Source organism: Zootoca vivipara, chromosome Z1 (assembly GCF_965207765.1).
Source record: "Zootoca vivipara chromosome Z1, rZooViv2.hap1.1, whole genome shotgun sequence".
NCBI classification, from domain to species: domain Eukaryota; kingdom Metazoa; phylum Chordata; class Lepidosauria; order Squamata; family Lacertidae; genus Zootoca; species Zootoca vivipara.
In genome coordinates, this window is record NC_142583.1 from 51,665,068 (window position 1) to 51,680,615 (window position 15,548).

A 15,548-nucleotide genomic window follows, 5' to 3' on the forward strand; every position below is an offset into this window, starting at 1 on the left:
CGAGTTCGCCATTCCCGCCGCACCCCGCCGCACCCTCCCTCCAGCTCCCCGGCGCGCCCTCAGGCAAGGCCAAGCGCGGCGGGGAACCAGGGAGCGCGGCGCGGTGGGCGGGAACGCCGAACTCGCGCTCCGCTGGGCTGGGCTCCGCCTCCGCCCACCAGCCCTGCTGCTAGGGAGGGGCACAGCCCGGCGGAGCGCGAGTTCGCCGTTCCCGCCTGCCGCGCTGCGCCCTCCCTCCAGCTCCCTGTCGCGCCCTCTGGCAAGGCCAAGCGCGGCGGGGAACCAGAGAGCGCGGCGCGGCGGGCAGGAACACTGAACTCGCGCTCCGCTGGGCTGGGCTCCGCCTCCGCCCACCAGCCCTGCTTCTAGGGAGGGGCACAGCCTGGCGGAGCGCGAGTTCGCTGTTCCCGCCCACTTTGTGGCCCCTCCCCTTCCGTGCCTTGGCCCCTCCCCTTGCCCCCCCCTAGTTTTGATCCTGGGTACGCCCATGTTCCTACTAATCTTTTTCTGCTCAAGCTCCCACCTTTTACTGCCTTTTATAATAAGTTCTCTTTCATTCTTTCTGTCCATGCCTTCATCTTTGAAAAGGCATTCCTAACAAGGGTCTATATCAGCGAAGTCTTCATTGCTACTGCTGGAAGAGCTCTGAAAAATTTGAGGGTTGCAAGATTCAGTTCAGTCAACTTCTTTAGAATGCCCATTGAATTAAATTGAGCAAAATTAGTATATAATTGTTTTGTTTCATTTTCATTCAAGCCTCTTTTGAAAGCTTTATCTGTCACAGATGCACTCAAAGAACCTCAAGAATAAGGGTGCTAAGAATTATTTGTTAGAAATCCCTAGCTTCTGCAGAGCAAGGGAATATTGGTGCTGTAGTTTTCTGGGTGATGTGGGGGGGGGAGAGAGGGAGGGAGAGAGAGAGGGAGAGAGAGAGAGAGAGAGAGAGAGAGAGAGAGAGAGAGAGAGAGAGAGAGAGAGAGAGAGAGAGAGAGAGAGAGAGAGATCTGAGATCTACAATAACAAGATTTATTTGCTTAGGAGTCATTACACTTAAATAGGCTTGGAAGTGGTTTAAACTGCAGGATGGAAATTGCCCTTACAGTCATATAAGGATACAGTACCAATGATCTTGGGCAGCTCCCAATGGTCTTGTGCAGAAGTTTTTAGCAGTTTTTACTCTTGTTAGCCTATGCTTCAAAGCGGACTTTCTCCTGGAGAGCAAGCTTTTAATGTGGATTTTAATACATAATATATAATAAAGCTATATTATAGCATAATGTTGCATACATTAATTTCATGTGAAATTTCATAAACATGAAAAGATCACTAACTTCTGTTGTTAATAGGAGTGCAATCACCTTTTTGGAGACCATTTCCTCATGGTTCCAGTGCATATTCCAATAAATCACACTCTTCCTCTGTTTAATTAATTTTGCTTAAAGGTTTAGAATATCTTTCCAAGATGTACTGCACATTCCAGTTCACCATGAGAACACTTAAGGGGACACTTAAGGCTCACAATTTTGCTTGAGTTATTCAGAAATGTTTCAACATCATAATGATGATGACTTGATTTGAATTTGCAAGATAATTGTAAAAGATTTATGCCTTTGATTTTAATACAGATCACGAACATTCCTCCATTTATTATATCATAAAGTATATTTCACTGAACAGAACCAGTTGTGTTAAAGAACTGGAGTTTGCATCCACACCTTTGACTGGCTCTCTTCTGTCCCAGCTTGAATACCTCTACCAGCACCCCCAATATACTTATACTTTTACATTTAGGGTGAACCAGGGTTAAATGGTCTTAAAGGATTGAAGGGTGAACCAGGTCACAAGGGTGACAGAGGGCCCCTTGGTCTTCCAGTAAGTAAAATACCTATTCAATTTCAGTGCAAATTGCAAACTGCTCTTTCTACTTTCAACCAAAAACTCTGGTTTACTCAATAGCAAATATAAAACTATATCATGTTGGAGTAAAACATTAGTCTTGTTTTGTTTTTTATCCAGAGTCTGTTCTTGTATCATTTCATAACACATAGTTCTGTCAGTTGTTGGTTTTAATTTTTATTACCATTTTTGTGTCATTTGTCAGTGTCAACAATGTTACAGCATCATGTCCCTCCACATTAATTATGCCATTATTGAATGCTGTGTGGTGTTTGATTTTACTATTTTAAGTATAGTGTGTATATATTTAAACTCTTTTTTTTCTTGAGTTCAGTATTTATAAGGATTGAGACATTAAGGGTGAAGTCTTAAGAAACTAGCTTTGTGTAACTCATATACTCATAGATTTATGGAATTGTTCTGATTTGACTATTTTGGAATAGTTATTGTTGGTGGTACTTACTGTAAATTTGCCTTCAATGAAAGTGTGCTGAAATCAGGATTACTCAATATTGCCTTGAGCTGGCATGTCCAAAGTCTGTTTTGGGGGCCTAATTCGACCCGCCAGTCAGTTTAATCCGGCCCCTGTGGCAGTTTATTTCCTGGGGTAAGATCTTAAAAAAAACCTCAACAACTTCAATTCTAAAAGAAGCTCAACAACTCCAGCCCTTTGGTCAGCCCCCACAGCCCTTCACTTCATCAAATCTGGCCCTCTTTGAAAAAAGTTTGGACACCACTGGCCTTGAGTGAAATAAGTGAAACAAATGTGCTAGAGCTAGACTATGTTAGCCATGCTATAACCTCATTAAAATCAATCAGACTTAAGATAGTCATCATGTCCCACAGATTTCAATGGGACAAATATGTGACTAAATTAATATGGATCCAACCCAGGGTTTGGTTTCTTGTAGTCTTATAATACCACAAATACAAAGGCGTTTTACCCGTCTTTTTCAGTAGACGTTTCACATAGTGAAATGAAAGATGGCCCAAACCAGTTAAAATAATTGAGACACACACTGTTCAGAAGAGGCACAGTCTAGGAAAATCAAGCACATTTAAAACAGTTGAATTCAATGGGACTTCCACATGTGCTTAACTCTTTCCGACTGAAATCAGTGGGGAATTAAAGTGTCTAACTTTTCCGGGGCAAGATCAAGGTTTTTAAAATACTTGAAGGGCCCAGTATTCACAGACATTGGTTCTTTCCAGTGAAGCCATCTGACTTGTTTAATTCCGACAAGTCATAATTCAGACAAGTATTAGCACTTTTGGAATTTTGCACCATTGGGCTTTCCTTGTTCACACAATATCCACCAGGGGGGGTCATCTGTTCCTCAGCAGTGGCAGAATGAATAGTATAAACTTTACAAGTTTTATACATCCTGGCCAGAGATCACATCCTATGAAAGTGATAGGTGAAACTAATTTCAATGAATTAACATTGCTCTAGTGAAAACCACTGGCACACTGGTGTGCTCAGGAACATGTTTTAAATACAGTGAAGAAATAGAAATATTCTTTATGAATCTAGGTGTTTTTTTCTCATCTTATCATAAGGACATTCTAATGGGAACCCATATGTTGTTTGCAATGCAGTTTTCTTCTCCTTTCAGTTCTGGTAATGAAAAGACAGTTGACATGTCCGTGCTAAATTCATTATTCCCCTTGTTTTATCTTCCAAGTTAAAAGTCTGTTTTACTAACCTATGAATAGGGATGTGTGTATTAAAGTACAAATAAATTTCCATGATAATACATGAGGTGTGTAGCACTAATACATCTAGGGGCTCATTCTGATTTCATAAAATTGAGGTGAATTTCACTAAAAGTAGTGAGATTACCTTAATGTTGCAAAGGGGATCAGAATCAGACTCTTCATGTTGTGTGTAAATTAAAACTAACCTAATGCAGTTCTGTGATACTTATACTAGAACCCTGTAGCAGCTCACATCCTGTGTATAAATAGAAGTTGTATTTGTTTCATCATCACCAGTTACTAATCTCACATTCTTGTCATTCGTGTTATCCCTGCCATCTATGCTTCCACTTAACCATACAGGGAGCATCTGGCTTAGACGGAAAGCCAGGACCCCGGGTGAGTCCCTTGTGTTTGTATGTCATACTTCACTACTAAATCTAAATGCTTTACGGCAGGCAGGTTTCTTTTGCAGTTCAGTGTGGTACCGCTGCTGCTGCTGCTGCTTTCGTTACTGGTACAGTGCTGACTGGGCATTTTACAGGATGCTCCATCAGAGGAGGAGCCCCGGCTAACAAAAAAGCTACTAACCTTCGAGATGCAAAGGGCCTAAGGTGCTATAGCTGTGTCCAATGTGGAATATCGGCTGCAACTAACCCTGTTATACAGCTGCCTAAATATACCTGCTAGTGCATGGGATAAAGAAAAAAACACAACACCTTGTCCATGACAGGGGACATGATAGAAGACGAAGCTACAGTGAAATCATCATTCAAATAAAAGTGCCCATGTGGCTGCATCACCCTTGCCTGGTGCATTGATCTGATCATGCTAGCTTTGTTAAAGAAGCCAGCTTTCAAAGCCTGCTTAATAAAACTCCTGTTTGATTCAGATACGGCCTTCTTTTCTTTCTCTTTTGCTTATATTTCTTCCTTGAGAGTCAACTGCAGAAAGCTACTGTTTGCAATGCTCAGAACATGCCCTGCCTGATCTTTTTAAACCACTAAGTTAAAGGTAAAGGTAAAAGGACCCCTGACCATTAGGTCCAGTCGTGACCGACTCTGGGGTTGCGGCGCTCATCTCCCTCTATAGGCTGAGGGAGCGGACGTGCAGCTTCCGGGTCATGTGGCCAGCATGACTAAGCCGCTTCTGGCGAACCAGAGCAGCGCACAGAAACGCTGTTTACCTTCCCGCTGGAGCGGTACCTATTTATTTACTTGCACTTTGATGTGCTTTTGAACTGCTAAGTTGGCAGGAGCAGGGACCGAGCAACGGGAGCTCACCCCATTGCGGGGATTCGAACCGCTGACCTTCTGAGCAGCAAGCCCTAGGCTCTGTGGTTTAACCCACAGCACCACCCGCGTCCCAACCACTATGTTACACCATGTTAAAAGACACTGCACTTCTCCTGCTATTTGAAACAAATATTGCAGCTTTCAAATGACAGAGAAGTTAAGGAATAGCATAGCAGTAAACTTAAAATCTCCTCTAAGCTTGCCATCTATCCTTGTGGGTCTTCATGTGATTTGTGCATGATTTTTGTTGTTGTTGTTGTTGTTATTGTTGTTATCCTAAGTCCCTTTGTTTCAACCTTTAACCTTTGCCCCCACTATTTGAAAACCCTTAAATCAGCTGATCTACAACATGAAAGTAGAGATGAATGAGATGGGACGAAACACTATTTGAGCTTGCCAGAGGGATTGGGAGCTCAGCTGCCCCTTCAATGAAAGTCCAATCCATATTCTCTGCTTGATTCTCCTGAAATTATTTGCTAAATATAAACCTTCATTCAGAGTTGTCAGCTCCTATTTGTTTAATCTTTCAGGGCATGGATGGCCCAATTGGTCCTCATGGCCTTGCAGGTCCAAAAGGAGACAGAGTGAGTGTTTGCAGGAGATCTTCTCTTTGGGGTGGTTCTCTTCTTTTGCATGATAAAGGTATCAATTCAGTATATTTAATTGTGTTTGTTCTCTTGCAGATATAAATAAAGATGATTCATAGTTGTGCAAAAAAAAAAAACATATTCACACACATCCAAAAAAAGAGCTAGAATAATAAATTATTTATTTAATTTGTTTTTGTTTTTAGTTATTTATATATTTTGTTATCTTATACTTATATATCATGCTCAAGGCAACCTAAAGCAACTTACAAACAAACAAAAAACCTACATACCGGTAGCTACATACTGTTTTTTTTAAAAAAGAAATTAAAATAAAACAACCAAATCATTTAAAGGTTCAGAATTTTAAAGCTAAAATGTTGTTGTTTTTCAAAAATATGTGTAATAGCTCAGTCAGTAAAGCATGAGACTCTCAATCTCAGGGTTGTAGATTCAAGTCCCATGTTGGGCAAAAGATTCCTGCATTATAAGAGGTTGGACTAGGTGACCCATGTGGCCGCTTCCCACTCTACAGTTCTATTATTCTCTACTGCCAGTGGAAGTCACTCAAATATTTTACTTCTTTTGGCAGTAACTGGTAGCATATTAGCAAAAAGGCTAATTAAAATTTTAAAAAAGCAGTTGACCATTGTACATTTAGGTATAAACCAGAGCAAAGTTCAGATCTCAAGCATTCTGGCATATTGTTCTGGAGAGTACCTGTGTGTCCACATTAAGGCACATCATGACAAATCAAAGAAACAGATAACTGTCTCATGAGTTGGGCATCTTTGGTAGAGGGTTTCATTCTTTAAACAGCTTACTGAAGTGTGTTGCAGCCACTTAAGACTGGCCTCATATCAGTGAGAGCTGGATTTGAATTCCCACTGAGAACCAAACTGCACAACCAAGCTGCTATTTTTTCTTCCAGGAAAAGCAGTAAGAGAGATGAGGGGCCCTTTCCCGCCATCCCACATGGTTCCCATTCCTCTTCAGTTGGTATTTGCACAAGAAGGAGAAAATACATGTGACTAGGTTGTTCCCATACAGAACAAATGCACCTGGGAGAATACTTTTGATTAAGAAAATGACGAAGAGGGAGAAGGGTTTAACAACCACCCATGACCATACTCGGTTCCCCCACCCCAAATGACAGCCACCTGCAACTTCATTTCAGTATTTAAAAGATGTCAAGACAACTAATGAGGAAGCTCCCATGCAATGTCTATTTTTGCCCTCATACATAAAGTATACTGGCTAACCTTAGGATGACCTCACTTATGTTGGGGGGGGGGGTTGAACAGGATAATTTTATGTGCAACCCTGAATGTTCGGTAGGACAGAAATGTAATAAATATTGTGTAATTGAAATAAATGCTACACAAATAAATGGATTTCAAATACATAATAAATACTGCATAATTGAAAACAAAACCTCTTTGCCCTTTATAATGAACATTTCTGATATTGTATTTTAGGGTGAAAAGGGAACAACAGGAGATCCTGGGCCCAGAGGTCCATACGGCTTGCCTGTAAGTTACATGACATCTTTGGAAAGTGCAATTTTCAGAAATACTTGATTAAATCCTACTGTGTTTTACGACCATTCATCACAGAGAAATGCAATTAGTTTAAGTTGCCCAAGGTCACTGCTCATGAGGCCATCCCTTATCTCAAGTTTAGGCAGTTTCATTCTCTCACATGCATCTATGCATAAATAATAGAGTAGGTTGTGACATAAACTAACAACAATGAGAAAAGCCAGAATTAAAAGTGACCCCCTCTGCACAACTCCTGCCATTTCCATTTTGTTGTACATGTGTTATTGCTTGTCTCTAGGCACCAGAAAGTAATGGCAGGAATTCAGGTCAATAAAAAAAAAGTCTCAGGATCATGTTGTTTCTCCTTAAAAATCTCAAAAGACTCTCCAGTACAAAGGGTAATCAGCTGTCATTTATGCAAAATACTTTGTGATTCATTTGCATTTTGGGGGAATTTGTTACAGTTTCATATAGCATCTTCAAAAAAAACAACCTTGTGCAAACTGATTTTGCTGTGTGGAAGGATGGACAAAGTAGGTATCACAATCCATTGAAGGTGATTCTTAATATTTTTGTCCAATACAAGTAGTTTTCAATTGTTTACATAGGCAGTATGAGGAGAATGCCATATACCCAATATAAAATAATTTTGAACTATGCATTATTTGGCTTTTGCTTTGTATAAATATCCCAGCATTCAAGTTGATTCTGCGACATTTTATTGAACTTGCAGAAGTTCATGTGGCCAACTCCATGAGGATATATGCTGTGCACTCTACATTCATTGAAGTACATTCCATGTAGGAATTTTGTGACATTTTAGTGGAGGGTTCCCACTTACTTAGGCATCACCAAAAAGGATGACAGAAGAGGATGCTGATTTATATAAAATGTGCATGTGCTAATTTTTATGTATGGATGCAGCTTTAGAAATAATGGCAGTAATTAAATTTTTTAAAAATGCATCTCACCGTAGTGGGGAAGACTGTGGCCAGGTCAGCTGTGTGCCAACTGCTCTCCCTTCCAATGATTCTTTATCTTTCAAATCGACTTGGATCCATACCTGCCAAGTCCTGGACAGAAAAATCCGGGATCGGCGCAACTTCCGGTGGCGCTTGGCCCTTCTATGGGCACCAGAAAATGGCGGCGCCAGCGCCGGAAGTCGCTTCTACGCATGACCGGAAACGCGTAAAAGCAACTTCCGGCACTGCCATTTTCTGGTGCCCATAGAAGGGCAAAGCGCCACTGGAAGTTGCGTCTACGTGTTTCCGGACACGCATAGAAGCAACTTCCGGCACCGGCACCACCATTTTTGGTGCCCATAGAAGGGTAAAGCGGCACCAGAAAAATGGCCGCCGGCAGAAGCGGATTTAAGAGAGAATAACGGGATAAAAACCTATACGGGAGACCGCCGGGAAATGGTAGGGGAAAAGGGGGTTTCCCGGCGAAAACGGGATACTTGGCAGCTATGCTTGGATCGGATAGCCCTTCAAAGAGGGGGCTTCTTCAGATGGAGGACAGTACTCAGACAGCGCTTCAAACAGAGAGCTATCCTCCATCAATGTCTGGTTGCAATAAGCAGAGAGAACAGCCCCCACTCTCTCTTTCTCTTGTCTCCATGCACACATAAAAAATAGTGGCTGGAGGGGTCGAGCTGCTCTCCTGCCTTCCTAGTGCATCAGGTTGCTGCCATCTATTGAGGGGGAGGGCCAAGGCAATGGGAGCTTGGCGCTCTCCATTCTGGCCAGCAGAGAGCGATAACTGATCTGCTGCACACCCTTCATGGTCCTGTCACCCATCCCCCTGCAATTCCCATTGAAAAAGAACCAGTGCTTACACAAGGGCATTGTTCCCTTGGGAACAATGGAATGCCATTGCTCTATCTGCATTCAAAGCACATGTTGGCAAGAAGCCCCATGTGCTAACCACTCAAGTTGTGGATGGCTAGAGACTCTTATTTTGGAAGTATTAAAGAAAAAGATGGCAGGGTGCAGCCCTTAGACCACCAGCTTGTACAGTAGTGGAATCCACTGAAGTGCAGATTTTGAAGCAGACCATTGACCTAATCTGGGTCATGTTCTGCCCAGATAGGATAAAGTGAGTCTGCTGTGGAAACCAAGCAGACTGGATTCCTCCTCCATCTTCTCCATTATTGTCTTTCATTTAAGAGATCTTGTGTGCCAGTCTGTGTTGTATACGCAATACAGCAGCTGCGTGCCTGAATAGTCCTGGCAGACATCTTACACAAGCTGGGCTAACAAAGCTTAACATAATTAATATGATTCTTTAATAGGGCAAAGATGGCGAACCTGGCCTTGATGTAAGTAATATTTATCATCACTTTATTTGTGTGGTAGGTACATGGTTTTTCTTTTACAGCTCAATAGTTGCATGCTTGGAGCATGTTGAATTCTCGCCCATTTGTTGTGCATGACAATCATGCAGAGAATATACTAAACATTGCATTGTCATTTTCCTTTAAAATAATCATAGAGATAGGAAAATAACATTGAAGAGTGTGGAGAAAGCAGTGCTAAGTAAGGGCAGTCTTGTAAATCCCACCATAAATAATGCCCCTCATAAGTGCCTACAGCAACTGCTGCTAACTAGAGCACCTGACAGATGATCATGTAAAGTACTATTATAATTCTCCTGAGGCCTACAGATGCAGCCAGTAGTGCTTGAAAATGTAACCAATGACACTCCATTTGTGATAGCAGCTCCTTACAAATATCTGGTGGTTTTCACCATGTGAACCTCACTATTGCATGGTTAAAAACAATTGAAAGCTCATGGAAAGCTGTTTAGAGGAACACTTTGACACATGGAGCAGCCTCCATGCAGTTGTGTTTACATTGGTTGCAGGTTTTTATTTGCAACTGAGTGCATTTCCCAACAGAAGTTGCAGTTGGGGCATTCATGTTACGCAACTTCTTTTGCAGCTTGGAAATAATTGTAACCATTTTGCCCACTTGACTGAAGCACTTCTCTTTTTAACATTGCCAGCGCTAATTTGCATGTAGGAAAATAAGAGTGTCTTTTGCTGGGCATCTTCAATAACTTTCTGGCTATTATGTGCTTTCTAATTTCAAAATAATTTGGTACAGTTTTCTTGGTGTGTGCGTGTGTGTGTGTGTGTGCAGATAATTCAGCTATACAATAAAGGCAAGCCCACATACAGAAGCCAATAGAGGTGTTTTTGTTCATTTTTTATAGGGTTTCCCTGGTCCTCGTGGAGAAAAGGGTGATGTAGGAGAAAGGGGAGAAAAGGTGACTTCAATGCTATTAACTGTTGTTTGATTACTTAGCCTAGTCAGCTCTCTTGTCCCAGTCCTATAATTTGTCCCATTAAGCTAGACTTTTCTTCCTTCTGTGTGCCAAAAGCCATGTCATGGATCTTTGCTAGACAAAGTCATCTGTCAGAATGTGAAAGAAAGCTTCCCAAAAGGTCAGCAGTTTCCATAATGGGAGAAGAGAGGCTTTCTCCTCCAAGACTCCTGACAGTCTGTGTTTGTTTATACAGTAGTTACTGACAAGAGACATTGGAGTAGCAACACGGTAGGAGACACTGGGACAGATTGACAGCTTGTGTAAATCAATATAGGTCCATTGGCTTCAATTAAATGGATGCTGTATTTATACCTGGTAAGCATCTGGCTTGTTGCTGAGAAGACAAAAGCTAAACCAAAAACACTTTGAGCTAATCCAGGGAAAGTTGGGTACATTTCAGCCCTCAAAGTGATGGTTAAGCACACAATTAAGGGCTTAACTTTGTTGATGCACCTTCAGCATGCTTAATTGTAATTGGATTGCTCCCATGTGCCATGATTTATCCTCTCCTCACCAGTATGGGAGGTCTGGTGCAGGTGCAAATCTCTTGGGGATACAAGGCAAAATCAGATCTTTGTGCAGTTCGTTACGTATACTTCCCTTGCACTGGCAGAGTTCTGAAAGTGAGAGCTCTGGTGTGCAAACAGGTCTCTTGCACATGCAAGAGATTCCCCAATCAGATCAGTGGACAGGAACTCACAAGCCATAAATCTAGTTCCATGAGCCCAGCAGAGATTTAGGCTCACATTGCTCAAACAGCAGCAAAAAGGCAAACTGTGTTTGAAACCTAGAAAATTTCAAAAATGACATGTGACATGCATCTAAACTTAACTAGCTAAGGTTGTTGTGGGGCTGTCAAGTATTTCTCTAGGCTAGCTTATACTTCAGGTGGATCCCTGCAGAGTTCTACAATCTTCTAATGTAGCCAGGAGGAGAAGACCTCCCTAGCCACTTTGCAGGGCTGCCCCTTGAGGACTGTGCAGATGAGCCCCTCTGGGCATTTCACTGCCTTCTCCTACATCAGCATGCTCACACCCATGAATTCCCCACTCTTGGTAGAACATCTGAAAGTTGTAAACATAAAGGGTCTTCCATGTGATCTGGAACTCTCATCACATGAGGTTCCAAACCCGGTGTATGAACAGCTATATGCACAAGGGGACCTGTTTCACTGTTCAGTGAAACAACAGAGGTATGGGGCATAGTCAATGACTATGGCCACCAGTCATGGTCCCACTTTCACCTTCGTGTGTTCACTGTGAACAAGGGAAGGGGGCTTGTGCACAGGAATGTCCACCCTTCAGCAGAGCACCCAACTTTTATGGAGTTTTTTAATAAAAACAACAACAACCAACAAACCAAAAACCTGAACATAGTTATTTTCATATTTTATGTGATTTTAAATATGTCTAATGTAAATCGTTTTGAGATTAGAAGAGTGGTATTCAAATGTCTTAGATGAAGAATGAAGTTAGATTATTATTTAATTCCCTTCTATTTGGCAAACAGCTCTTTGAATCCAAGTCAATGACAGCAGCAGCTCTTTGTGAATATTTTTATTACCCATGGTGGAGAAGGACCATAGCTCAGTGGTAGAGCATCAGTTTTGCATTCAAAAATCCCTCCTTCAATGATTGGCATCTCCAGGTAGGGCTTGAAATATCCAGGTAGGGCTTGAAATATGCCCTTGCCTGAATACCCTGGAGAGCTGCTACCAGTCAGAGTAGACAATACTGAGCTAGCTGGACCCAGTGGTCTGGCTTCCTATGTTCTCTGACATTTAAGTGAACAGACTTTTATATCAGAGACCCACAGATCTTTGCGTTGGGGACATTTTCAATATTAAAATAATCAGCTTCAGCAAGTAAGGGCAAAGACAATGAAATAAGTTAACAGTATCCAGTTTCTGGCATTCTGACAGGTGAAGTGCTTCCTATGCATTTAACTTGGGGGCAGGGGCTGTGGTGTTTCTCTTGAGCTTCTGTGGCCTTCCCTGGCCCCACCTCAGTTATGTGTAGGTTAGGAATCAAGGGGAGAAATCTACATGTCTATGGTTCCCCAGCTGTTGGAATCCTTCACAGTCGAGGTTCCACCTCCCAGGGAAGCCTATTACACATAGAGGTCTGTGTTTACAGCTTGTTGTTCCCATGCAGGGGGAAGGTGGGAAACCACAAAGTGGGGTAGTACTGTGGCCCTGCCCCCCTGAATTCACATGAGGACCACTTCACATGTAAAACCAGGAAACAGACATTTTTATCAGCTTCCAACTGAGAAGCATTAACTGCAGACTTAAGAGTGAAAATGAATACCGGTAGTTATTTAAATCATATTTATCGTAAGAATAACTGTTTCAGTTTCCAAAGCTAGGGAACAACCCTGAAATGGTGGTATAGCACAGAAGCTAGTGCCAATGCCATTGTGGCAGTTGATCCCCCTTCATAAGCATTTATTTGCTGTCTCAGTAAGTCTTAGGATGAGGCCATTTTACTTCCTTAGCCAGACCATTGTTTGTAGAAGTCAATGATGGCAAAAACTGCAAGGACTAACTGTATTGATTTCCCCTAGATTTTCTAGAAGTAGGAAATGAATTGAGATTTGGATTGAGATTTGCCTTTAAAATCCACAAATGCTTCCTTGTCCTTTAAACACTACCTTCAAATCTAAATCCTTCATAATCCAGGGGGTGCGAGATTCCAGGCACTTACCCAGGATTCGTCTTCCTTTGGAATGAAGAGTAGACACTTTAGTGTCTTTATGATGTATGGTTTATTTACACATACAGTGGTACCTCTACTTATGAATTTAATGCGTTCCGAACGCACATTTGTAAGTCAAAAAGATGTGTAAGTCGAATCCCATAGGAATGCACTGGGAGAAAAAAATTCGTAAGTCAAAGCAACCCTATCTTAAAATTCGTAAGTAGAATAAATCCTATCTAAACCGCATCCAAGATGGCGGACGGAGCTCCATTCGTAAGTAGAAACATTCGTAAGTAGAGTTATTAGTAAGTAGAGGTACCACTGTATAGACAACCTGAGCCTACGATGGAAGGGTTCACAGCATTAACTCCCTATAAGTGTCTTGTTCCTTCCATAGCCAAAAACTTGGGTGCAATCTGGCATGCCTCCTTCTCTGGCTTCCCTGCCTATAGCTTTTGCATCCAGCTTCTAGCTCACATCACTCAACTCTCCACTCAGGCCTATGTCTTTCTAACTACAGTACCAGCGAGTTGATGGGAGGGAGGGAGCCCACCCATTTGCCCTCTGGTGCCAAGCCACTCTTTGTTTCCTTAATGGCACATATTTAAGGCTGCTACTTCAACCAGGAAGCTAGCCTGGCCATTGCTTTTGTTATCATACTAAAGAAAAACAGTGTTCCAAACAAAATAGAGTTACTTGAATCGTGGTTTTCTGTGTTGTGTCCCATAAGTTTCTGAATTGTTTCCCCCTAAGTGCCACTATGTAACATTTTGGCACACAGACAAGACAGCGAATAGCGTCATTCATATGATGTAATACAGTATATCTCTCCATGGAAATGTGTTTGATTCTCATTGGAATGTTTGTCCTATATGCCATGTTATATCATGTGTGTTGTGTAATTTCACTTTTCAAATGCATAATAGTGTGATAATTATTTTTTTTTACATTAACTTAAGCTTGCAATTGATTTTAAAGTATGTGTGCTCTGCCTAAGACATTGTAACATGAAAAAGAAACTCTAGCAAACGTTTTATATTCTGCTGTAAATGGATGCATAATATTTTTTATGAGAAAATGGGTGAATGTTCATTTCCTTTATGTCAGGGATGGGAAACCTGTGGTCATACAGATGTTGTGGAATACAATTCCCATCAATCCTTGGCCATTGGCTATGCTGGCTGGAGCTGATGGGGCTTGGAGGCCCGTGGAATCTGGGGGACCACAGGTTTTCTATCCCTACTATGCACCATCCTAATCCTTTTCCCCCCTTCAGAGGTGCATCCCTTCCTTCTCCTTTTACCTTGCTTCCTTACAAAATTCATCTTGTCTTTTTTTTACCCCTTTCCCTTACAAATTAAATCTTGCCTCCAACCACAGCCTTGACAACCCTTCCTTGGTTGCTCTTTATTTTATTCTACTAATTTTCCTTTTGCTATTTCTCCACCTCTATAATATTCTTGATTTCCCCTCATTGCGTGTGGTGGGTCTTAAAATTAAAACAAACAAGCAAAGAGAGGCACTTTTGGTTTTTGCTAAAAACTGTGAGTGAGCCTGAAACTCATTTACCATTGTGATCATCTGATCATCTGTGAGATCTATTTTAAATTAGTTTTCTGACTGTCTCCCTCTGGCTGAAAATGAAGTCATTTTCTCAGATAGCAATTCAGTCCACCTAAGCATCAAATCAGTTTTTATCAAATCTGTGCATTAGCACAAAATTCTGAAATTCCCTTAATGCACGCCCCTTAAAAAGCAGCTCCATTTTCAACCACATGGCTGGATTTTTCAGTTTCAAATTCAGGACACATAACTAAGCTCTGAAAGTGATGTTTTAATGAACACGTTGTTCTAATATTGCGTTAGAAAAAGAATGTACATTGCAAAAAGGATCAGAGTATCTTTTGATGAAGAAGATTTCTTTTGAATCCTTTTGCAGGGCAGAAAAAAATACATACATACTTCTGTAAGTGACTGATGACCCTTTATTGAACTTTTAAAGAATGGGATTAGCAGAGCATATTTGGCCAAGACCCTTTTAGAACTAACGACAAAAACAGTCATTTGGGAACAGAAGCAAATTGACCTCATTAAAATCCACTACAGATTTAGTTCATCTTATTTTCTCCTCTCATTCAGCTTTATTCTGTTCACTGAAGCTGCACCACACAGATCTATTCCGTCCCTGTTAAGCTGAGCTCCATCCCTGATAGAGGGAGCATTCCTAAGTATTAAGGTGCAGCACTCTTAGGACAATAGCTCCCTCATTAGCAAAAAAGATTTTATGAAGAGAAATCCCAATTCGGAGCAATGTTTGCATACTTAGATAGATGTGGAATTCATCTATGCACAATGTTTCCCATTCATTTCAGTGGAATGGGCAGCTCCAACTGTACAAAAAGGGCATGAATTTCCCTCAGGTGCAGTTCACATTGCACTACATTGGAAAGGGGAGTGACTTCTCTGCGGCTCAGTCCCACACAACACTAGGAGTCTGTGCAC

General features: G+C 41.6%; 1 protein-coding gene and 1 long non-coding RNA gene across 6 annotated transcripts in view; one reads left to right on the forward strand and one right to left on the reverse strand.

Annotated features, from left to right (window-relative positions):
• COL25A1 (collagen type XXV alpha 1 chain) overlaps positions 1-15,548 on the forward strand; it is a 114,242-nt gene that overhangs the window by 92,097 nt on the left and 6,597 nt on the right. For 4 of the 5 annotated variants that reach the window (XM_088660459.1, XM_088660455.1, XM_088660456.1 and 1 more), the window contains 6 exons: positions 1,792-1,872; positions 3,958-3,993; positions 5,420-5,473; positions 6,955-7,008; positions 9,311-9,337; positions 10,234-10,287. In XM_088660459.1, the coding sequence (XP_088516585.1) occupies positions 1,792-1,872; positions 3,958-3,993; positions 5,420-5,473; positions 6,955-7,008; positions 9,311-9,337; positions 10,234-10,287 (306 nt within the window). The remainder of the gene's footprint in view (positions 1-1,791; positions 1,873-3,957; positions 3,994-5,419; positions 5,474-6,954; positions 7,009-9,310; positions 9,338-10,233; positions 10,288-15,548) is intronic. The other variant, XM_088660458.1, reaches the window with a different exon arrangement.
• LOC148687381 (uncharacterized) overlaps positions 1-15,548 on the reverse strand; it is a 67,902-nt gene that overhangs the window by 21,778 nt on the left and 30,576 nt on the right. The window lies entirely within an intron of this gene.